Here is a 24722-nt window from a genome sequence, read left to right as displayed (position 1 = left end):
TGGAAACAGCTAGATCCAGTGTTGTCTTATCCTGTACCCCAGGATCCTACTGAAGACCAGAGTGGTGGTGGTGTCTTCACTGTTCTTATTGCTCAGGATAACGTAATCTATAAAATCTACCCACGGTATCCTGGTCACATTTGAAATTCTTCCTGTTTACTTCATTTTGTACCGCTACCCCCACCCCACAAAGGGAGAACACAAGTTCACTCCCAACCTAACACACAGGAGTCTGTGGGGGGGAGGAGGGAGTCATCTCTCACCTTGTTGGGAGTAATTTAAGTGAGTGTTAGATTTTCAGTTCAAGATAAGCTCAATTTTTATGGCTGAGGACATCTTCTGCGGCGCCTGCCCAACCCTTCCTTACCTTTAACTCCCTCCTCCTTTTAGGTTAGACAGAGTGGCCAGGAGTTTTGGTTATCCGAAGCTGACCCTGCACCCCAGGCCACCAGGTATAAGCACCAAAGCACCCCCGCCCGCACACAGCTGTGTAATCTACTTCTCATCAGTAAGGACCTCTTCTTCCTTTCAGCCTGGCCTCATCATCATTTACTATCCTTGAGGGCCTTTTCATTTTCCACCCTGTTTTTTCATCCCTTATCTTCCTTCATTTTCAAATGAAGTAAGAGATGTTCACCCTGGTGACAACGATTTTCTCCCTGTAAAAATACTGCTTCCATAACACACAGTAACACATTAATGTATTGTGCACTCACAATCACAACCACAATAAAGATAACTGGAATTCTCTCTCCTTAATATCCAAGGACTCTAGGTTACAGAGCAGATGGCCGGACACTGACCCATGCCCTCAAACGAATCCCAGGTCCTCTCAAGGTTTAATGCTTCCAGAGGAATCTTCCTGCTGGCTCAAGAGACCCATACTTGGAATCAACACAGCTAAGCAGCCTGCAGACTCAGGCATCTCATCCCCGCATCCTCAGTACCATGTGATTATGTTAAAAACAGTAACAACCCTGAGAAAAACACATAGCTTCTCCAGGTGGCTTTCCCTGCGACAGGGAGGTGAATGGGACTGGGATAAATCCTTAATAGGCTTGGACATCCAAAGATAACTGGCAGAACCATGGCATCCCAGGCTGGAGAAGAAACGAACAGGCCTGAGATGGCTAGATGACTTAGATTAAAACGGAGCACAGCACCTCCATAAAGGCCTGCCTTTTGAGTGTACCCCCAACAAGCAAAAAAATAACTGATAATTCTATTAGTTCTTCTTACCTTCTGTGTCCCCATGGCCCTAATTTAATTCTATTCCAATCTTCAATAAAGATCTGGGAGTTGGGATCCCAGAGACACCGCCTTCCAGTGAACAAAACCTCCAAAATGTCCTTCTTGGCAGCAAGTTTTTCTACTGGTCCCCAGCTCCGCAGCACATCTCCTCCTCGCTCTCACCGTTAGAGCTCGCCAGGCACTAATTTATAATCTCTGCAAAGGGTGGCGCCTGCAAGGAAGACAAGCCCCCCGGCCCCGCCCCACACCCGGCTCAAGTGATCCCGTGACCTCTCGGAATTTGGTGACTTCAAACTCTGCCCCCACCCTAGGCAACAACTCCCTCCCTCCTCCCACCCCCTTTTAAAAACCACATCCTTCACCCTACCCCCTTCTTCTTTTTTTTTTTTTTTTCAAACTGGTCCTCCTTCCCCCTTCTAATAGCTGCTATAGCATCTTAGTTTCACAGACAAAATGCTCCAGAAAAGCCTGTGGGAGGGCAAATTAATTTGTGTTCTCCATCTGCTGGGAATTAAGTCAATCTATAGAGATGAGACTAAATGCTATTTACACAAGGTAGAGTCAACGGGGTGCTGCTATCTGAAAGTTAAGGTTGTTTGAAGGTGTGTAAGCAGAAGGATTCACAATGCCATGAACTTATCAGCTGCCTTTTGATTATAGACTAGGTCTACAATCTTGAAGGGGAAGGAAGGGCAGTCTGGAGAAGAAAAGCTAGCAAGGAAAGAACTGGGCCACTTTTTGGCTCTCCTTGTTCTCTGATTAGCACACTCTCTCCTGGGAGGAAGAAAACCTGAATATCTGGGAGCCAGACCAACTCTCCTGGGCTGCAGGAAGGAGAGAATCAACTGCTTTTGGGATACAATCCAAACTCCTTAATATGGCATTTACCATACCACCTATTCTGAATCCTACCGATTCTACAACATTTTGCCTCTAGGCTCAGGTTTATAGCATCTGAAGATGGAACAATTACCAAATTCAGTTAAAAAGGTGTTTGCTGAGTGCACACTACATGTCAGGTACTCTCCAAGAAACGGGTTTCATCAGCATGTAGGACAAAAAAGTGTCGTGGCTTTTAAGGAATTTATAGCATTTCTCTTCTTATTCTGTTAGGAGTTAGTTGAACAGTTAAGTAGTTAGGGCCAGGGTCCCCAGCAAGAAAATATGGAGTCAGGACAGCTGAAATAAAATAGCATTGACATCTTGTTCTGCAGCGTAGGCAGGATCACACTAACAGTTTGCTTTTCAGCCTTTGCAGAAATGACTTCTGCAAAAATTCCTAAATAAAATAAGACAGTTAACCACAAAGCATTTGTTGGTATCACAGGCAAGGGGCAGTTAAGACCTAAGCCTCCAGATGTCAGGAAAAAAAGACCATCAGCACAGAGACATTAACCAAACAGGGAGACAGATACGTGACCAAAGCCCTGATTGGCACGACTCAGCACACTCTGATCACTTAAGAAAGTTTCGCTTAAAAGAGCTCATAAAAACCCCTAAACTTAGAAACTCCAGGGGCAACCAACTGGGCCCCCCTCCCTCTCGGGGAGCTTTATACTCTTGCTCAATAAACTTTGCTTTGCTGCCAACCAAGGACTGAGGGCATGCAGGGGACAAAAGTCCTGTACCACTTCCACTTACAGAATAAAAAAGGGACAGTCTCAATTGATTCTTATTAATTACAGGCTGAGATGAGTGGGGGAAAAGAGATAAGAAAAATTCGAAAAAAGGAAGATGAAAGATAATGAAAGGAGAGAGAGAGAGACAGAGAGAGGAGGCTCCAGTGTAAGAGTAAACAAAGAAAACAATTTGGTTCTAACAACAGATTTGGGTGAGAGATTGTTATCAAGGCTTTGCTGGGGCTCCGGAGGGAAGGGATGGATATCAATGGTCAATTTCCTAATGCCAGTTAATCTGTAGCCTAGCAATTCCTTCAGGATGGGGGGAAGAGGGTGAGCAGAGAGAGCACAGTAACTGGACACAATTTTTCTAGTTGGTAAACGGGGTGTGTGTGTGTGTGTGTGTGTGTGTGTGTGCATTTTCTTTTGGGTTTTGGTTCAGGGCCTAGAATTCAAACTGATGCTACTGAACCAGACACAAACCAGATTATGTTGTCTCTGTGTGTGTCTCTCTCTTTTTTTTAATGAGGCTATTTTCTAAATCTGATCGTTAGCAGAGAGAACCAAGTATGAGTGAAACGTGACATCCAAGAAAACCTTCCCTGAGGTCACACTTCCCCTCCCCCACCTCATTCCAGTCCTTCCAGGAAACACTGAGCCTAGAGGCCCCTTAAGTTACCACAGCAACTGAATTTAGCAGCCAAAGGACAAATAATATCCTGTAAGGCAGTGAGGTCCAATAGAAATATAATCCAAGCTACTTATGTTATGAAAAATTTGCTAGTAGCCATATTAAAAAATTTAAAAGACACAAGAGGTTAAATAATGACTTTATTTGACCCATGATAGCCCAAATAATATCATTTCAGTATAGTATCAATATAACAATTATTACTAAGGTAGTTCCCTTTTTCCCCCTACTAAGTCTTTGAAATTCACTGTGTTATTTCACATTTATAACGCATTTCCATTTCCATTTTCTTTTCTTTTTTTTTTTTTAAAGATTTTATTTATTTACTAGTGAGAGACACACACACACAGAGAGAGAGAGAGAGAGAGGCAGAGACATAGGCAGAGGGAGAAGAAGGCTCCATGCAGGGAACATGATGTGGGACTCGATCCCATGACTCAGGATCACGCCCTGGGCCAAAGGCAAACGCTCAACCACTGAGCCACCCAGGCATCCCCACATCTCCATTTTCTACAGTTAAAGTAACAACAAAGCTGTATTTGATGGGAAAATATTTTAAATTGCTCTGATTCTAAACTAATAAAAATCAGCAATTCAGTTTCTCAGTGGCATTAGCTACATGTAAGTACTCAATAGCCATGTGAGGCTCATGGCTGGACTTTGCAGCTTCGATGCCCTGTTCTCCTCCGGTCTCTTCTATGTTCTTTTTTATCTTAGCTTCTATTTATTTGTTTCACAGGGTCATTCTTGGCTATAAATCACTTTATCTTTTCTTTCTCCCTCTCCCTAGACTTAGTATAATTAGTCTTTAATGTTTTGCAAGAGCAAATTGCACGAGTAAAAGTACAAAGCGGGTCTGTATGAGCCTGTTCATTTACTCAGAGCAGCCTCCAATGTAATCAGAATTTGTTTTTTTTAATTTTTTAAATTTTTATTTATTTATGATAGTCACACAGAGAGAGAGAGAGAGAGAGGCAGAGACACAGGCAGAGAGAGAAGCAGGCTCCATGCACCGGGAGCCCGACGTGGGATTCAATCCCGGGTCTCCAGGATCGTGCCCTGGGCCAAAGGCAGGCGCTAAACCGCTGCGCCACCCAGGGATCCCTTTTTTTTTTTTTTTTTTTGTAATCAGAATTTGTAATCAGGATTTGCCCCAGTAACTATTTGCCCAATGGTTAAGGAAATAAATGTAATTATAAAGGCAAAGAATGTATGTGTCCTAAATTAGTGTTAAAACCGTGATGGAGAAAGACAATACTGAAGGTTAAGTTTTAGACGTGTGAATTCTGGAGAATATTTTTTTGGTGAAAAAGGAGGAAGGGTACAAGGGAGAGAGATCTGAAACATCATCTGGCTAATTCAATTTGAAAAAATTACCTTCAAAAAAGTTAAGTGGGACAGAGAGCACTCTACTTTTAGCATTATACACACTTTTAAAGGTTACAACTAGAATTCAACTGAATCTCAAGAATCTAAAAGCGTGCTGAACATATTGAGTCAGATGCTTTTTGAGTAAGAGGGACCTAATAAACTTCTGACCAGAAATCAGTCAACGCTGGGCTTATTATCCCCAGAGCAAGGGACACCTAAATTAGGCAATCCTCCCCCTGGGCAACAGAAAGGTTGCTCAATACAACCTTATATTGGTATGTTTGGGGGAGATTGGTTGGTTGGCTGGGGTCTTCAGGACCTACTTTGAAAGTAGGTCCCACTTACTAGAATACCAGCTCCAGTCAGTCGGGAGCTACAGCATTCCTGAAATCTGGTGATTACAATGCTAGGGAAGCGCAGCAAGGTAAATGTCCTGGAACATGTATCATGTATCATTTGATTCCTGTGAGATGTTCTTCGATGGAAGATGAAATGAAATGAAATGAAATGAAAACAAAAGAGGAAATGTGGTGGATACATTTAAAAATGGAATAGACTGAAATGTTATGAAATTCCTACCTAATAGTTTCATGTAGGTCTGCTAAGAAGAGAAGTAATGAGTGAATAATGGCCTGAAATCTCTTAGCTCCAAAAACAGGTATCTGCAGACCATACATCTCAAGCCTAGCTTTTTCCTGCTAGGTGGGAGGATGTTTGCTATTGTGATAACTGAGTGGGAAAACAAACAAACCAAAAAATCCTGCAATCAAGGAATACAGGACTTTAAACACGTAGAGTTAAGTCAGAGAAGACTGCCTCTTTCGTAGAACAGTGTAATGGCATTACAAGGCACACCAAAAAACTAATGCCTACTCTAAAGATTGCCAGAGTTAATTCTACTTGCTCTGCTTGCATTTGTAATTTTTCTCATAAAGAACATGTTTTGTTGTGGTATGTTATTTACTGATCTTCCTTTACTAGGTTGGGTGTAGTCAAAGTTCCTTTTGAATGAGAAATGTGAAAATATCCTATAAAACACAGGGTAAAGAGAGAAAAAATTTGAAAAATGTTGATTTTCCTGTCCAAACTGGATTTCAACCATTCATCACTCCAGTTAATCCTGAAGCACCTAATCCCAGCTCTCAGATCCTTATCACTTTTTAAGGGGTCTCCCCTCCTCCAATTTCCTTCAAAAATCAATCCATCACGTACCAATGGTTATTGAATAAAGTCTAGATCAGTGCTGTCCAGTAGAAACATAATGTAAGCTACATATGAAATTAAAATTTTTCCAGTAGTCACATTTTTTTTTTTTTTTTAATTTTTTATTTATTCATGATAATCACAGAGAGAGAGACAGAGGCAGAGACACAGGCAGAGGGAGAAGCAGGCTCCATGCACCGGGAGCCCGATGTGGGACTCGATCCCGGGTCTCCAGGATCGCGCCCTGGGCCAAAGGCAGGCGCCAAACCGCTGCGCCACCCAGGGATCCCCAGTAGTCACATTTTTAAAAAGTGAAAAGAAATGAGTTAATTTCAAAATTATATTTTACTTAACCTAATATACACCAAATTTTGTCATTTCAACTTGTAAATAATATAAAAGTTATTAATGAGATATTTATTTCTTTCTCTCTTTGGCACTAGATCTGTATTTTACACTTCCAGCATACCTTAATTGGAACACTGAATTTTCAACAATTAAGGTGAAATGTAGTCTGATTAAAACAAATGAAGTTGTGTTTAACAAAAACACTTTATAGTACTTCTGATTTTTTTACACTGCTTCAATTTTTTTAATTGCTTCTGTCATTTTCCTTCTCTTTCTTTCCTTCTCTTTCTTCCTTCCTCTTTCCCTCTCCCTCCCTCTTTCTCTCTTTCATAATCTCTATGCCCAATATGGGACTCAAATTTGAGACCCCAATATCAAGGGTTCGATCCTCTACTGACAGAGCCAGCCAGGTGCCCCAACATGGTTTCAATTTTTATTTTTATTTTTAAAGATTTTATTTATTTATTTATTCATGATAGAGAGAGAGAGAGAAAGAGAGAGGCAGAGACACAGGCAGAGGGAGAAGCAGGCTCCACGCAGGGAGCCCGATATGGGACTCGATCCCTGGTCTCCAGGATCGCCCCCTGGGCCAAAGGCAGGCGCTAAACCACTGCACCACCCAGGGATCCCCTGGTTTCAATTTTTAGATACAAACGTAAATGAATTAAAATGGAGTGAAATTAATAAACTCCTGAGTCACACTAGTCACACTTTAAGTATATTTCTCCTTTGCCTAAACCAAACTGAACCAATTGTCAGTGTTCAGACCTATGTATCTCTTCATCTGTATCCTTTATTATGTTCTTTATAATAAACTAAAAAATGTGAGTAAATGTTTCTTTGACTTGTGTCAGCTGCTCTAGCCAGTTAATCAAACCCAGGAGGAGGTTGTTGAACCCTCTAATCTACAGCAGTTGATAAAGGGGAGTAGCCGCTGGCATCCGAAGTAGAGGAAAGAGAGAGGCAGTCTCGTGGGTCTGGACCCTTAACCTGTGACATCTGATGCTATCTCAGGGTAGACAGAATTGAGTTGAAATGGGAAGGCATTCCATTACCATCAGCTGAGAATTGAAGAATTTCTTGGTGGTGTGAAAAAAACGCACATTGAAGGGTACCATAACAATATATACCACAGACTGGATAGCGTAAAAGACAGAAATTTATTTTCTTAACAGTTCTAGAGGCTGGGTGTCCAAGGTGTTGGAAGGCTTGGTTTCTCCTAAAAACTTTCTCCTCGACTTGTAGATGGTCTTTTTCTTTGTGTGTATACATCCGTGGTGTCTCTTGAATGTCTACATTATCTGTTTTATGTTATTTTTTAAAGATTTTATTTATTTATTCATGTGAGACACAGAAGCAAAGACATAGGCAGAGGGAAAAGCAGACTCCTTGCGGGGAACCTGATGCAGGACTCAGTCCCAGGACCCTGGGATCAGGCCCTGAGCTGAAGGCCGATGCTCAACCACTGAGCCGCTCAGGTGTCCCTACATTTCCTGTTCTTTTTTTTTTCTTTTTAAGATTTTATTTATTTATTCATGAGAGACACACAGAGAGACAGGCACAGACACAGGCAGAGTGAGAAGCAGGCTTCATGCAGGGAGCCCAACGTGGGACTTGATCCTGGGCCTCCAGGATCACACCCTGGGCTGAAGGTGGCGCTAAACTGCTGAGCCACCTGAGCTGCCCTACATTTCCTATTCTTATAAGGACATCAGTAGGATTGAATTAGGGCCCACCTAAAGGCCTCATTTTAATTTAATCACTTCTTTAAAGGCCCTGCCTCCTAATATAATCACATTCTGAGGAACTAGGGGTTATGCTTCTATAGGAATTTTGGGGGAACACAGGTCAGCCCATAACACCATGTTATTAAAGACTCACTCTTTTGTACTCTTTCATCTTGAATACCCTTCCCAACTGGCTAACTTCTAGTCATACATACAATAACCAGTATCTCTTCCCCTTTGTGGAACATTCCCAGACAAACCTAAGAAGATATGGTTTCCATTGTGCCACAATTTGTCTCAAACATACCTGTATTATAGTACTTACTAAATCCTATAACAATTATTTAACATATTTGCTTATCTTTCTAAATTGTGAGCACTCTGAGGGCAGAGATTTTATTTTATCTATCTTTATACTCACAGTGCCCAACAAATAGATGAACAAAAAACTTTGTTAAATTAGCTGAATAAAACATATTCAAAGTGTATCCTTAGGGCTGTTTAGTATCTAAACAAGCTATAACCTAATTAGCAAAATTTTAAAGCAAATTATTTATTTATTTTTAATTAATTAATTAATTGATTGATTGATTCATAGAGATACAGAGAGAGAGAGGTAGAGACAAAGGCAGAGGGAGAAGCAGGCTCCGCACAGGGAGCCCAACATGGGACTCGATCCCGGGTCTCCAGGATCACATCCAGGGCCACAGGCAGCACTAAACTGCTGCGCCACTGGGCCTGCCCATAAGCAAATTTTTTAAAGTAATTTTTTTAATGTAATTTCTACACCCAACATGGGGCTCAAACTGAGAACCCTGAGATCAAGAATCACATGTTTCACTGACTGAGCCAGTCAGGCGCCCTCCTAATCGGTAAACTATACAACATGATTATAGCAGTGACTTGTTAATAAAGGTATGGATTCATAGATGTCTCAAAAAATGCCCCTTAGAAAATAATCTTCTTTTAGGGATATACATGGATGCAGCTTGATAATGTGATGAAGGTGATAGAGTTTCCTTTACCTCCTAAGAATCATTCCTTAATATATTCAGATTACAAGTACACAACATTCCTGAAGCTCTATTTTCCATTGTACAAACTTAAAGCCAATTTAAGGAAATGTACAATCAGTCTTGGTCTGACCACCCATCTCCGAAGCTCTGTCTAATTGGTCAACTAAGCCCTCAGTTTGACATCAAAATGAAACAAAAAAAATCTCTAGTAATAGTCTAGGCTATTACCAGTTAATTTGTAAGCACATACTGCTGAGGATTTGTTACCCTTACCCTTTAATGCCACAGGCTATACTCCTAATTTATTTATTTTTAAAAAGGACTTTAGTTTTTCATGAGAGACACAGAGAGAGAGGCAGAGACATAGGGAGAGGGAGAAGCAGGCTCCATGCAGGGAGCCTGATGTGGGACTCGATCCTGGGACTCTGGGATCACACCCTGAGCCAAAGGCAGACGCTCAACTGCTGAACCATCCAGACATCCCTATACTCCTAATTTAAATAGGCGTCTTGAAATGGTCAATATCTTATTCGTTAGAACATTTAATTTTATGTTTAACTCTGTTGCCAGTTTCAAAGTAGATACTTTCTATATGTGTTTAGCATAGGCAAATCTATTACTGTGCCATATTATTATGTATATTACTTAAAAAATGCTTTGCTATTACTAGTTTACATTTTTTTTAAAAAAATTTATTTATTCATGAGAGACAAAGAGAGGCAGAGACACAGATAGAGGGGAAAGTAGGCTCCTGGCAGGGAGCCTTATGTGGGACTTGATCCGGGACCCAGGATCACACCCTGAGCTGAAGGGAGACACTCAACCGCTGAGCCACCCAGGCATCCCACTAGTTTACAAATTTATTCCCCTGAATACACTGTGAGCTTCCTGAACACAGTGACCACACCTTATTTGCCTCAATATTCTGAATATCTGATAGAGAGTAAGTTATAAATAAATGTTTATTGAGAGAACTGAAGAAATGAATGTGATCAGAGAGTAATTTCTCAGTATTCATTTTTTTAAATAAATATTTTATTTATTCATGAGAGACATGCAGAGAGAAGAGGCAGAGACATGGGCAGAGGGAGAAAGAAGCAGACTCTGTGCGGGGAGCCTGATGTGGGACTCGATCCTGGAACTCCAGGATCATGCCCTGAGCCAAAGGCAGACGGAGAGGTGCAGTGAGAGAGGGAGAGAGAGAATCTTAAGTAGGCTTTCTGCCTAGTGTGGAACCTAATGTAGGGTTCAATCTCACAATCTCAGGATCATGACCCGAGTTGAGATCAAGAGTCTGACACTTAACTTACTGAGCCACCCAAGTGCCACTCTAAAAAGAATGTGTTCACAAACAAAAGAATAGTGGCCTGTATTTCTTTTATTTTTTTAAGTAGACTCCATGCCAAGCATGGAGTCCAGTGTGGGGCTTGAACTCACAATCCTGAGGTCAAGACCTGAGCTGATATCAAGAGTCAGATGCTTAATTGACTGAGCCACCCAGGCACCCCATTAGTCTGTATTTCTTTTTTCTCCCTCTTCTTTTTTCAAATATTTTATTTATTCATCCAGCCTAGGGAGAGAGAGAGAGAGAGAGAGAGAGCGAGCATGAGTAGGGGGAAGGGCAGAAGGGCAGGGAGAGGGACAAGCAGACTCCATGCTGAGTGTAGAGCCCAATAGCAGGCTCAACCTCACGACCCTAAGATTACTACCCAAGTAGAAACCAAGAGTCAGACACTCAACTGACTGAGCCACCAAGTCACTGCAGTGGTCTGTAATTCTTAAACAGAAATACTAGTTTGATGGTTAAAATTAGATATTATCCACCATTAAGATAACTAATTCTCTCTTAACTCACTCTATAACATTACCCTAATACCAAAACCAAAGACATTACAAGACAACTACAGACCAGTATCTCTAATGAATACAAAAGTCCTTAAGAATATAACAGCAAATATAATACAATAATAAATAAAAAGTATTATACATCATGACCAAATGGGATTTACTGCAGGTATGGAAGGCCTGTTCAATATTTGAAAACCAATTAATGTAATCTATCATATCAAAAGGTTAAAAAGAAAACTCACATGGTTATGTCAATATATGCAGAAAAATTTGATAAAATCCAACTCTTTTTCATGATTAGAAATTCTCTTTTTTTTTTTTTTAATTTTTATTTATTTATGATAGTCACAGAGAGAGAGGCAGAGACACAGGCAGAGGGAGAAGCAGGCTCCATGCACCGGAAGCCCGATGTGGGACTCGATCCCAGGTCTCCAGGATCGCGCCCAGGGCCAAAGGCAGGCGCCAAACCGCTGTGCCACCCAGGGATCCCTGATTAGAAATTCTCAGTAAGGGGTGCCTGAGTGGCTCAGTTGGTTAAGCGTACAATTCTTGATTTCAGCTCAGGTCATGACCTCAGGATCCTGGGATCAAGCCCCACATCAGGCTCCATGCTCCACAAGGAGTCTGCTTGAGATTGTCCCTCTATCTCTCTCTAAGAATGAATAATTTATTTTAAAAACCCCAAACTCTCAGTAAACTAGGAATACTGGGAAACTTCCTTGATAAAGAAAAAACCTACAACTAACAACATACTGAAATAGTGAAAAATCTAAAGCTTTACCACTAAGATCAGGAGCAAGGTAGAAATGTTCCCTCTCACTACTCCTTTTCAACATTAGCTAGAAGTACTAGCTAATGTAATAAGACAAGACAAGGAAATAAAAGGCATACAAATTAGGAAGGAAGAAATAAAACTGTTTGAACATGACCGGACGATCCTGGAGACCCGGGATCGAATCCCACGTCGGGCTCCCAGTGCATGGAGCCTGCTTCTCCCTCTGCCTATGTCTCTGCCTCTCTCTCTCTCTCTGTGACTATCATAAATAAATTTAAAAAAATTAAAAGAAAAAAAAAAAAAAGAACATGACCGGATTGTCTATAAGAATAAAATCCAGGGACACCCAGGTGGCTCAGCAGTTGAGTGCCTGTCTTCAGCCCAGGTCATGATCCTGGAGTCCTGGGATCAAGTCCCACATTGGGCTCATGCTAGGAGCATGCTTCTCTCTTACCTATGTCTCTGCCTCTCTCTCTCTCTCTGTGTCTTTCATGAATGAATAAATAAAATCTTAAAAAAAAAATCCGAAAGAACTGCCAAAAAATTCCTGTAACCAATAAATTATTATAGAAAGATTGCAAGATAAAAGGTTAATATATAAAAGTCAATCACAGTTCTATAGACCAGCAAAAAAGGGTAGAACTTGAAATTAAAAACACAATACCACTTATATTAATATCCCAAAAGGGAAATGTTTAGATATAAAATGTAACAGGGATCCCTGGGTGGCGCAGTGGTTTAGCGCCTGCTTTTGGCCCAGGGCGCGATCCTGTAGACCCGGAATTGAATCCCACATCGGGCTCCTGGTGCGTGGAGCCTGCTTCTCCCTCTGCCTATGTCTCTGCCTCTCTCTCTCTCTCTCTCTCTCTGTGTGTGACTATCATAAAAAAAAAAAGTAACAAAATGTGTACAAGAGCTACATGAGGAAAACTACAAAACTCTGACTAATGAAATCAGAAGAACTAAATAAATGGAGAGGTAGTACATGCTTATGCATAAGAAGACTCAATATTGGGATGCCTGGGTGACTCAGTGGTTAGGCATCTGCCTTTGGCTCAGGGTATGATCCTGGAGTCCTAGGATCTAGTCCCACATGGGGATCCCTGCATGGAGCCTGCTTCTCTCTCTCCCTATATCTCTGCCTCTCTCTGTGTGTGTCTCTCATGAATAAATAAATAAAATCTATCAATCAATAAATAAAATCTTAAAAAAAAAAGAAGACCCAATATTGTCAAGATGTCATTATTCCCAACTTGAACTATAGATTCAATGTAATCCCAATCAATCCCAGTAAGTTACTTTGTGGATATACAAAACTGATTCTAACATTTATATGAAGCAGCTTAAGACCCAGAATAGCCAACACAATATTGAAGAACAACAAAGTTGTAAAACTGATATTACCTACCTGACTTTGAGATTTACTATAAAGACTCAGTAATTAAAACATTGTGGTACTGGTGAAATCAACAGACAAATAGATCAATGGAACAGAATAGAGAGCCCAGAAAGACCCACATGAATAGAGCTGATTTTTTTTTTTTTTTCTCAAAGAAACAAAGGCAACACAGTGGAGTGGGGATAGTCTCCTTCTCAACAAATGGTGCTGGAACAACAGGATGTCCACATGCAGGAAAAAAAAAGGAAAGAAAGAAAAAAAGAAAGGGAAAGAATCCAATAAAAGATCTTACACCTTTCACAAAAATTAACTCAAAATGAATCACAGATCTAAATGTAAAACACGAAGCTAATAAACTCCTAGAAGTTAACATTGAAAAACTAGATGATCCTGAGTATTGTAATGACTTTTTAGATAGAACACCAAATGCGCAATCCATGAAAAAGATCTTTGGTCAGTTGGACTTTATTAAAATTAAAACTTCTGCTCTGCAAAAGACACTTTCAAGAGAATAAGAGGACAACCACAGACTGGAAGAAAACATTTGGAAAGGACACATCTGATAAAGGACTATTATCCAAAATATACAAAAAACGAGTTAAAATTCAACAATAAAATACCACCCTGATTAAAAAATAGGCCAAGGACCTCAGCAGAAACATTGGCCCAAAGGAGATATACAGATGGCAAATAAGCATATGAAAAGGTACTCCACATTATATGTCATAAGAGAGATGCAAATTAAAACAACGATGAAGGGGGATCCCTGGGTGGCTCAGCGGTTTAGCGCCTGCCTTTGGCCCAGGGCACGATCCTGGAGACCCGGGATCGAATCCCACATCGGGCTCCCGGTGCATGGAGCCTGCTTCTCCCTCTGCCTGTGTCTCTGCCTCTCTCTCTCTCTCTCTCTGTGTGACTATCATAAATAAATAAAAATTAAAAAAAAAAAAAAAAAAACAATGAGGGGCACCTGGGTGGTTCAGTTTGTTAAGTCTCTGCCTTCAGTTCAGATCATGATCTTGGGGTCCTAGGATCAAGCCCCACATCGGACTCCCTGCTCAGCAGGGAGTCAGGCTCTCCCTCTCATTCTGCTTGCCCCCGCCCTTGTGTACTCTCTCTCAAAATCTTAAAAAAAAAAAAAAAAAAAAACCCAAAACCCAACAAGATACAGTTCATATCTATTAGAATGGCCAAAATCTGGAACCTGACAATACCAAATGCTGATGAGGATGTGATGCAACAAGAAATCTCATACATTGCTAGTGGGATTGCAAAATAGTAGACACTTTGGAAGACAGTTTGGTGGTTTCTTACAAAACTCTACATTTACTTACCATACAATCCAGCAATCCTGCTACCTTGGTATTTGCTCAAAGGAGTTGGAAATTTATGTCTACACAAAAAACTTGCATACAGATGTTTACAGGTTTATTCATAATTGCCAAAATTTGGAAGTAACCAAGATATCCTTGAATGAGGGAATGTATAAACTAACTGTGGTACATTCAAACAATGGAATATTATTCACTGCTAAAAAGAAGTGAGCTATTGAGCTATGAAAAGACATGAAAGAAGGACTCCTGGGTGGCTCAGTGGTTGAGTGTCTGCCTTTGACTCAGGGCATGATCCTGGTGTCCTGGAATTGAGTCCTGCATAGGGCTTTCTGCATGGAGCCTGCTTTTCCCTCTGCCTCTCTCTCTGTCTCTCATGAATAAATAAATAAAATCTTTTATTTATTTTTTATTTTGTTTATTTTTTATTTTTTATTTTTTTTAATTTTTATTTATGATAGTCACAGAGAGAGAGAGAGAGGCAGAGACACAGGCAGAGGGAGAAGCAGGCTCCATGCACCGGGAGCCCGACGTGGGACTCGATCCCGGGTCTCCAGGATCGCGCCCTGGGCCAAAGGCAGGCGCCAAACCGCTGCGCCACCCAGGGATCCCATTATTTTTTATTTTGTTTAAATAAAATCTTTAAAAAGAAAAAATAAATGACATGGAAGACCCTTAAATGCATATTACTAGATGACAGAAGCCAATCTGGAAAGACTACATACTATATAGGTTTCAACTATGTGACATTCTGCAAAAGGCAAAACTATGAAGATAGTACAAAGATCACGGGTTGCCAGGGCCTGGAGTGGGGGAAGGAAGGAGAGGTAAATAGGTAGAGCACACAGGATTTTTAGGGCAATGAAACTATTCCATATGATGCTGAAATGATAGATATATGTCATTACATATTTGTCCAAATCTATAGAATGCACAAAGCCAAGAGCAAGTCCTAATGTAAAAGTATGGACTTTAGGTGATTATGATGTGTCATTGTACCTTCATCAGTTTTAACAAGTGTACCACTCTGGTGGGAGATGTTTATAATGGGGAAGGTTATGCATGTGTCAGGGCAAGAGGTATATGGGAAATCTCTGTACCTTCCTCTTAATTTAGCTGTGAACCAAAACCGCTCTAAAAAAATAAAATCTAAAAACAAAACAAAACAAATTAAAAGGATGACCGATTTCCTATACAATCTTATCTAATCTTAAAAGCAGAGGCTGTGCTCATTTAATTTTTGTCTCTTTCTCCAACATCATTTCCTTTTTTTTTTAAAGTTTGTTTATTTATTTATTTATTTATTTATTTATTTATTTATTTATTCATGAGAGACACAGAGAGAGAGAGAGAGAGAGCCAGAGACATAGGCATAGGGAGAAGCAGCCTCCACACAGGGCACCCGATGTGGGACTCAATCCCAGGACCCCGGGATCATGTCCTGAGCCAAAGGCAGATGCTCAACTGCTGAGCCACCCAGGCATCCTTCCAACATCATTTCCATCACCCTCTCAATATTTGGTATGGACATTTGATAAGTATTTTGGGGAAATTAAATAGTTTTTTCTGGAGGCAGTTCTCCATGGGAGAGAATGTATTAACTGGACTTAACTCTCCACTCTTATTGGGAAACCAGAATGCCAATTAAAATTTTATAATCTATCTCTTTTCAGTTTCACTAGCATAACTTGCCTTGTAAGCTCTGCCTAATCAGTCAACTAGGCTTGTTACTTGTTACCTCTTTAATGAAATCAAATTATTAACTTCTTTTTTCCCAAGATTAAAAAGCCCCACACATTTATTTATTTATTTTAGAGAAAGTGCAGTGGAGTGGGGGGAAGGGCAGAGGGAGAAAAGAGTCTTTTTTTTTTTTTTAAAGATTTTATTTATTTATTCATGAAAGACACACACACACAGAGAGGCAGAGACACAGGCAGAGGGAGAAGCAGGCTCCATGCAGGAAGCCCGATGTGGGACTCGATCCCCAGATTCTGGGAGCACGCCCTGAGCCAAAGGCACTCAACCACTGAGCCACCCAGGTGTCCCATGGGGCTAGATCTTACCATCCTGAGATCATGACCTGAGCTGAAACCAAGAGGTGGGGGCTCAACTGACAAGCCACCCAGGTGCTCCTCAAATTATTAATTTCTATTGAACAATTAATCAGTCGATAAAAATGTCCCATGAAAAGACAAGTGAACACCATACCTTTAAACTTTGAATGTATGCTTTTATTTGGTACTCATTTCCTTAAAAACTTCATGCTTTTTTTTTTTTTAAGATTTTATTTATTTATTCAAGGGAGACACAGAGAGAGGCAGAAACACAAGGAGAGGGAGAAGCAGGCTTCCTGCGGGGAGCCCGATGTGGGACTTGATTCCAGGACCCCAGGACCATGACCCAAGCCAAAGGCAGATGCTCAACCACTGAGCCACCCAGGTGCCCCTATTTTTTTTAATCAAGTATTTTTTAATACCTGGCAGTGATTAAATGGATTTTATCATGCCATAACTTCATGTATATTATACTTATTGTTAATAATCAATAATATTTTTTTAAAATTTTATTTATTTATGATAGGCACACAGTGAGAGAGAGAGAGAGAGGCAGAGACACAGGCAGAGGGAGAAGCAGGCTCCATGCATCTGGAGCCCAACGTGGGATTCGATCCCGGGTCTCCAGGATCGCGCCCTGGGCCAAAGGCAGGCGCTAAACCGCTGCGCCACCCAGGGATCCCAATAATCAATAATATTGATAGAATATTCTCAATATGATATCTACATAGATAAGTAGATCATTATAGTTGACAAAGGAAGATCTGAAGAAAAAGGAAGAACCAGGTTACTGAGAGAAGGAAGTGAGTATCTATGTCACAATTCAAACTAAAAACTACCAACCACTACCTTATACAATAGCTGCCCACAAGTAGCCCCATGCTCTCCCCACCCCCATATGCCAACCTAATTCTGAAAAATAAGTAACACAGAAAAGAAATATTGGGGTTTATATTTATAGACAATCTGTAGTGGTTTTTTTTTTTTTTTTTTTGTAGTGTTTTCTTAACTGGTCTTTCAGGATCAGAGAAGCAAGAGACACTCTTTCCTTGCAGAGCATCTTCGTGCTTCCCTGAAATGATCATCTACCACTAAAACTGAAGCTCCTTCTCTAACACCTCCCCTTCCTGATTACAGCTACCTTGGGTGGGACATAAATATCCTCCTCAATCATCATACACTGTTCTTAACATCCAGCAGAGTCTTGGCATTATTATGTTATCTACTTCCTCTTATCAATTGTAGGAAGAATAGGTAGGAGAGAGAGAATAATTATAGTTTAGTGTAATTGACTAAGCAGAGGATTGGAAGTCTCAACTTCAGTATTTTAGTTGGAGGCCATGATACTCAGCTCATGGAATTACTGGGAGAAATAAGATAATGAAAAAAAAGAAAGAAAGAAAGAAAGGAAAGAAAGGAAAGAAAGGAAAGAAAGGAAAGAAAGAAAGAAAGGAAAGAAAGGAAAGAAAGGAAAGAAAGGAAAGAAAGAAAGAAAGAAAGAAAGAAAAAAGGAAAGAAAGCCAGCCTAATAAATTCCAAAGGTCTGGCAAATAAATTTGTTCATTTAATCAGTCAATTTACTACCCAATATATGCTCATAGTGATGCTCACAGTCCATACTCTGTAATATGGAAGGCATATGTGATGGATTTTTTTTTAAGATTTTATTTTTAAGTAATCTCTATACCCAACACAGGGCTTGAACTTTTCAACCCTAAGATCAAGAGCTGCATACTCTAAGAGTTGCATGTCCAAGTCCTGCTTAGACTTGCTAGCTTCTATAATTCTGTAAGCAAATTCTTTTTTAAAAAAGATTTTATTATTAAAAAAAATTAAAAAAAATAAAAAAGATTTTATTAATTTATTCATGAGAGACACACAGATAGAGAGGCAGAGACATAGGCAGAGGGAGAAGCAAGCTCCTTGCAAGGAGCCCAATGCAGGACTTGATCCCAGACCCTGGGATCACTCTTGAGCCAAAGGCAGATGCTCAACTGCTGAGCAAATTCCTTAAAACAAAAATCTTTCTCTACATACACACATCATATTGGTTCTGTTTCTCTGGAGAATCCTGACAAATTTTGGTACCAAGAAATCAGCTGCTGTTATAACAGATACCCCAAAATGTGAAAGTGCCTTTGGAACCAAGTAATGGGATAGTGTCTGGAAGAATTTTGAGGTACATGCTAGAAAAAGCCTAGATTACCTTGAAGAAATTGTTGTTAGGATTATGAATGTGAAAGGTGATTCTGGGGGTGCCTGGGTGTCTCAGTCAGTAAAGCATTTGCCTTCGGCTCAGGTCATGATCTTGGGGTCCTGGGATGGAGTCCTGCATCAGTCTCTCTGCTTAGCAGCGGAGTCTGCTTTTCCCTCTCCCTCTGCTCCTCCCCCTGCTTGTGCTCTCTTGCTCATTCACTCTCTCGAATAAATAAACTTTAAAATCTAAAAAAAAAAAAAAAAAAAAGGTGATTCTGGTGAGGTCTCAACTGGAAACTGGAGGAAAGCTAATCCTCGTTGTAAAGTGATAGAACTTGGCGGAATTGTGTTCTAGTGTTTTGTGGAAAGTAGAACTTGTTTGCAATGAAATAGGATATTTAGCTGAGGAGATTTCTAAGCACAGTGTTAAAGATATGACTTGGTTTCTCCTTGCTGCTTGTAGTAACAAGGAGAGGAGTGAGATAAATTTTATTTTAAATATTTTATTTATTTATTCATGAGAGACACACAGAGAGAGGCAGAGACATAGGCAGAGGGAGAAGCATGTTGCCCGCAGGGAGCCCCATGTGGGACTTGATCCCAGGACTCTGGGATCACAACCTGAGCCAAAGGTGGACGCTCACCACTGAGACACCCCGGTGCCCCAGAAGCAAGATAAATGGAAAGAGGAATTGCCAAGCAAAAGGATCCAGAAGCTAAGATTTGGAAAATTCTTAGCTTCTATCTATGTTACAAAAACAACACTGCTTGCTCTGGAGAGGACACCAAGGGTGTGACTAGAAAATAATTTCTTTTTTTTAAATTTTTATTTATTTATGATAGGTCACACAGACAGAGAGAGAGAGAGAGGCAGAGACATAGGCAGAGGGAGAAGCAGTCTCCATGCACCGGGAGCCCGACGTGGGACTCGATCCCAGGTCTCCAGGATCACGCCCTGGGCCAAAGGCAGGTGCCAAACTGCTGCGCCACCCAGGGATCCCGTGGAAAATCATTTCATAAAGAAATCATGAGCACAACTCAGGGCTTTCATGAGACATCTTAGCAGGATCTAGGAATGGAAATGGCATGATGCCAGTAGACACACTATCAGCTTGGACTAAGGGCACAGAGAGAAGACAAAATGAAGGGAGACTAAGTCTACTAGGATTCTACAGGATGGGACAACAGAGCTATCAACATGTCCTATCTTTCAATAAAAGGTAACAATGTCACTGAAGTTGATTCAGAGATCAGGCCCAGAGAACAAGGACCTTGAAGGCAAGGCCATCTCCTTCTCAGTTTCACTGGGCCAGGCCAGCCATCCCCCCTCAACTGAAGGGACAATGCTGTGACCTCAGTGGAGCTTGAGGGCAGAGCACAGAGCCACTGAGGGTTATTTTGATACTTAAATCTAATGAAACAGATTTTTTTGGATTTGACACCAAAAGCATAGGCAAGAAAAGCAAAAATAGACAAGTAGAACTACATTAAACTTACAAACTTTTGTTCATCAAAGGACACAATCAACAAGGTGAAAAGACAACCTATGAAATGGAAGAAGATTTTGCAAATCATGCATCAGATAAGGGGTTAATATCCAGAATGTATAAAGAGCTCAACAACAAAATAACTCTGTTAGCTTGATTAAAAATGGGCAAAAGATTTGAACAGACATTGCTCCAAAGATGATATACAAGTTGGCCAACAAGCATATGAAAAGATGCTCAACATTGCTGATCATCAGAGAAATGAAAATCAAAGCTACAATGAGAAATCTCTTCACACCCATTACAATGCCCACTATCAAAAACAACAACAGAGAGTAACAAGCGGTGAGGCTAGGGAGAAACTGATACTCTCGTGTCCTGTTGGCAGGACTGTAAAGTAGAACAGTTGCCATGGACAACAACAATTCCTCAAAAAATTAAAAATAGAACAACCCAATGATCCAGGAATCTCCCTTCTAGGTGTATATCCAAAAGAACTGAAAGCAAGATCTTAGACAGAAATATTTGCCCACTCATGTAGCACACCTAGTACTAGTCACAATAGCCAAAGGTGGATACAGTCCAGGTGGCCATCAAGAGATGAGTAGATAAATATCCAAGGGAATATTATTCAGTCTTAAGAAGAAGGAAATCTTGTCACATCTTACAACATAGGTTGTCTTTGAGGCCATTATGCTAAGTGAAATAAGCCAGTCATAAAAAGATAAATACTAAAAAAAAAAAAAAAGATAAATACTATATGATTCCACTTATAGCAGGGATCTAAAGCAGTCACATTCATAGAGACAGTAGGTTAGTAATCTGGAGCTGGAGGGAAGGAGAAAAGGGGAGTTGTTCTTTAATGGGTATAAAGTTTCAGTTTTGCAAGATGAGAAGGTTCTGGATATCTGTTTCATAACAATGTAAATATACTTAATACTACTGAACTGTACACTTAAAAATAGTTAAGATGGTACTAAAATTTTTTTTTAAATTTATTCATAAATTACACAGAGAGAGAGGCAGAGACATCGGCAGAGGGAAAAGCAGGCTCTCTACAGGGAGCCCAATGCAGGACTCAATCCCAGGAACCTGGGATCATGCCCTGAGCCAAAGGCAGATGCTCAACTACTGAGCCACCCAAGCATCCCAAGATGGTACATTTTATTTTATGTGCTTCTAACTGCAATAAGAGATGAAAGAAAGAAGAAGAAAGAAAGAAAGAAAGAAAGAAAGAAAGAAAGAAAGAAAGAAAGAAAGAAAGAAAGAAAGAAAGAAAGAAAGAAAGAAGAAGGAAGGAAGGAAGGAAGGAAGGAAGGAAGGAAGGAAGGAAGGAAGAAAGAAAGAAAGAAAGAAAGAAAGAAAGAAAGAAAGAAAGAAAGAAAGAAAGAAAGAAAGAGACAAACTAATGAAATTTACTTTGCTACATTTTAGACTTGTTTGGTACTTGTCATCCCTTTCTTTTTTCCAATTTCTCCCTTTTGGAAAGAGAAGGTCTTATGCCTACCCTGCTGTTGTATTTTGCAAACACATAACTTGTTTGGTTTCACAGGTTCATATCTGGAGAGAAATTCTGCCTTAGGATGAATGTATTTATGTTTCTAAAAAAGTAGGGATCCCTGGGTGGCTCAGCAGTTTGGTGTCTGCCTTTGGCCCAGGGCGCGATCCTGGAGTCCCCGGATCCAGTCCCATGTTGGGCTCCTGGCATGGAGCCTGCTTCTCCCTCTGCCTGTGTCTCTGCCTCTCTCTCACTCTGTGTCTATCATAAAATAAATAAATCTTTTTTTTTTTTTTTTTTTTTTAAGTACTTGCTGTTGAATGAAAAAGATGCTGGAGGAGAGCAAGAGTGGAAACATAGAGATCCATTAGGAAGCTGTGGGGCCAGATGAGAACTGATGAGGACCTGAAGTTGGTAGGACTTGAAAGAGGACAGTAGTAGTGGTGGTGGAAGCAGTATGTTGTTGGATTTGAAAGATATTTTCCAGATAGAACCAACGGGGCGGGGCAGGGGGGGAGGGGAGCTGAGTGGCTCATTTGGCTAAGTGTCTGACTTCTGCTCAGGTCATGATTTCAGGGTCCTGGAATTGAGCCCCATATTGGGCTCTGCACTCAGTGGGGAGTCAGCTTGTCCCTCTACCTCTCAATCCCGCTCATGCTCTCTCTCTTTTTCTCTCTCTTTCTCAGTAAGTAAATAAAATCTTAAAAAAAAAAAAAAAAAAAAAAAAAAAGAACCAATAGGGTTAACAGTCTACAGGCTGGGTGTGAGAGAAGAAAAAAAAGGAGTAAAAAATGATCTTCAGGGTTTTGGCCTGAGCAACTGGAGAACTGGGGTTGCCATTGATTCAATCAGGAAAGGAGAGAGAGATACAGGTTCAAGGAGTCAAATCAAGAGTTTTATTTTAGACATGTGAAGTCCGATACAATAAACCTAACAATAGGACACTCTTCTCTTTTATCCTTAGATTCTAGGATTATAAAGACACAAAAGATACGGTTTCTGTCTTTAGTTTTCCATAGAAGGGGCTAGAGAGAAAACATATAAACCAGTGTTTTGGGTTTTTATTATTGTTATTATTTTTATTTATTTTTAAAGTTTTTTTTTAAATTTTTATTTATTTATGATAGTCACAGAGAGAGAGAGAGAGAGAGAGAGAGAGAGAGGCAGAGACATAGGCAGAGGGAGAAGCAGGCTCCATGCACCGGGAGCCCGACGTGGGATTCGATCCCGGGTCTCCAGGATTGCGCCCTGGGCCAAAGGCAGGCGCTAAACCGCTGCACCACCCAGGGATCCCTATTTATTTTTATTTTATTTTTTAAAAGATTTTTTATTTATTCATAGAGACTCAGAGACAGAAAGAGGCAGAGACACAGGCAGAGGGAGAAGCAGGCACCATGCAGAGAGCCTGACATGGGACTCGATCCAGGGTCTCCAGGATCACGCCCTAGGCTGCAGGTGGCACTAAACCGCTGCGCCACCGGGGCTGCCCTATTTTATTTTTTAAAAGATTTTATTTATTTTTTCATGAGAGACAGAGAGAGGCAGCGACATAGGCAGAGAGAGAAGCAGGGTCCTCTCAGGGAGTCTGATTTGGGACTTGGTCCCGGGACTCCAGGATCATGCCCTGAGCCAAAGGGAGACGCTCAACTGCTGAGCCATCCAGGGATCCCTTATTAATGTTATTATTAACAGACTTTATTTTTGGGAGAGCAATTTTAAATTTACAGATAAGCAGATCAGAAAGTACATAGAATTCCCATATACCATCTCAATTTTCCTATTACTGACATTTTGCATTAGTATAGTACATTTGTACAACTGGTGAACCTACATTGACACATCAGAGTCACCCAAAGTCCATACTTTATATGAAGGTTCACTAGTGGTCTTGTAAATTTTACGGGTCTGGACAAATGTATAATGAATGACATGTATCCATCTTTACAGTATCATAATGAATAATTTCACTGTCCTAAAAAAAACCTCTGTGCTCTGCCTATTCATCCCTCCTCTCCTCGACACTCCAACCCCTGGCAACCAGTATTTTTACTGTTTCCATAGTTTTGCTTTTAGCAGAATGCCATATATAGGCACACCTCGGTGATACTGCAGGTTCAGTTCTAGACTACTGCAATAAAGCAAATATCATAATAAATCAAGTCGAATGAATTTTTTTTATTTCCTAGTGCAGATAAAGTTATGTGTACAATATATTAAATATTCAATAGGGGTGTCTGGGTAGCTCAGTTGGTTGAGTGTTAGACTCTGGATTTCAGCTCAGGTCATGATTTCAGGGTCATGGGATCAAATCCCATGTAGGGCTCTGTGCTCAGTGGGAAGTCTACTTGAGATTCTCTCCCTCGTTCTCTCCCATTGCCCCTCTGCCCACCTGCACTCTTTCTCTAAAATAAATAAATCTTTAAATGTGCAATAACACTATTTCTTTTTTTTTTATGATCTTATTTATTTTTCATGAGAGACACAGAGAGAGAGAGAGAGAGGCAAAGATATAGGTAGAGGGAGAAGCAGGCTCCTCGCAGGGGCCTGATACAGGACTCGATCCCAGAACTCCAGGATCAGACCTTGAGCTGAAGGCAGTTGCTCAACTGCTGAGCCACCCAGGTGTCCTGCGATAACACTATGTCTAAAAAACAATGTAGATACCTAATTTAAACCTATTGCTTAAAAATGCTAACCATTGTCTGAGCTTCCAGCACATGGTAATCTTTTTGCTTGTAGAGGGTCTTGCCTTGATGTTGATGGCTGATGACTGATTCGGATGGTGGTTGCTAAAGACTGGGGTGGTTGTGGCAATTTCTCTTTCTTTAAAAGACTTTATTTGAGAGAGAGAGACAGAGACAGAGATATCAACAGAGATAGTGAGAGAAAGCAGGAACAGGCAAGAAGA

General features: G+C 40.5%; 1 protein-coding gene across 7 annotated transcripts in view; it reads right to left on the bottom strand.

Annotated features, from left to right (window-relative positions):
• The window catches only part of SLC2A3 (solute carrier family 2 member 3), a 92190-nt gene that overhangs the window by 11916 nt on the left and 55552 nt on the right, over positions 1 to 24722 (bottom strand). The window contains exon 2 of one of the 7 annotated variants that reach the window (XM_038576701.1): positions 1240 to 1462. The exons of the other annotated variants lie outside the window; for them this stretch is intronic. Within the exon in view, the coding sequence (XP_038432629.1) occupies positions 1240 to 1254 (15 nt within the window). The 5' untranslated portion in view covers positions 1255 to 1462. The remainder of the gene's footprint in view (positions 1 to 1239; positions 1463 to 24722) is intronic. 7 annotated transcript variants of the gene reach the window in all.

This window comes from Canis lupus, chromosome 27 (genome assembly GCF_011100685.1).
Source record: "Canis lupus familiaris isolate Mischka breed German Shepherd chromosome 27, alternate assembly UU_Cfam_GSD_1.0, whole genome shotgun sequence".
Taxonomy (NCBI): Eukaryota; Metazoa; Chordata; class Mammalia; order Carnivora; family Canidae; genus Canis; species Canis lupus.
The sequence above is the reverse complement of the archived record's forward strand: the minus strand, read 5'-3'. Positions and strand labels throughout refer to the sequence as shown.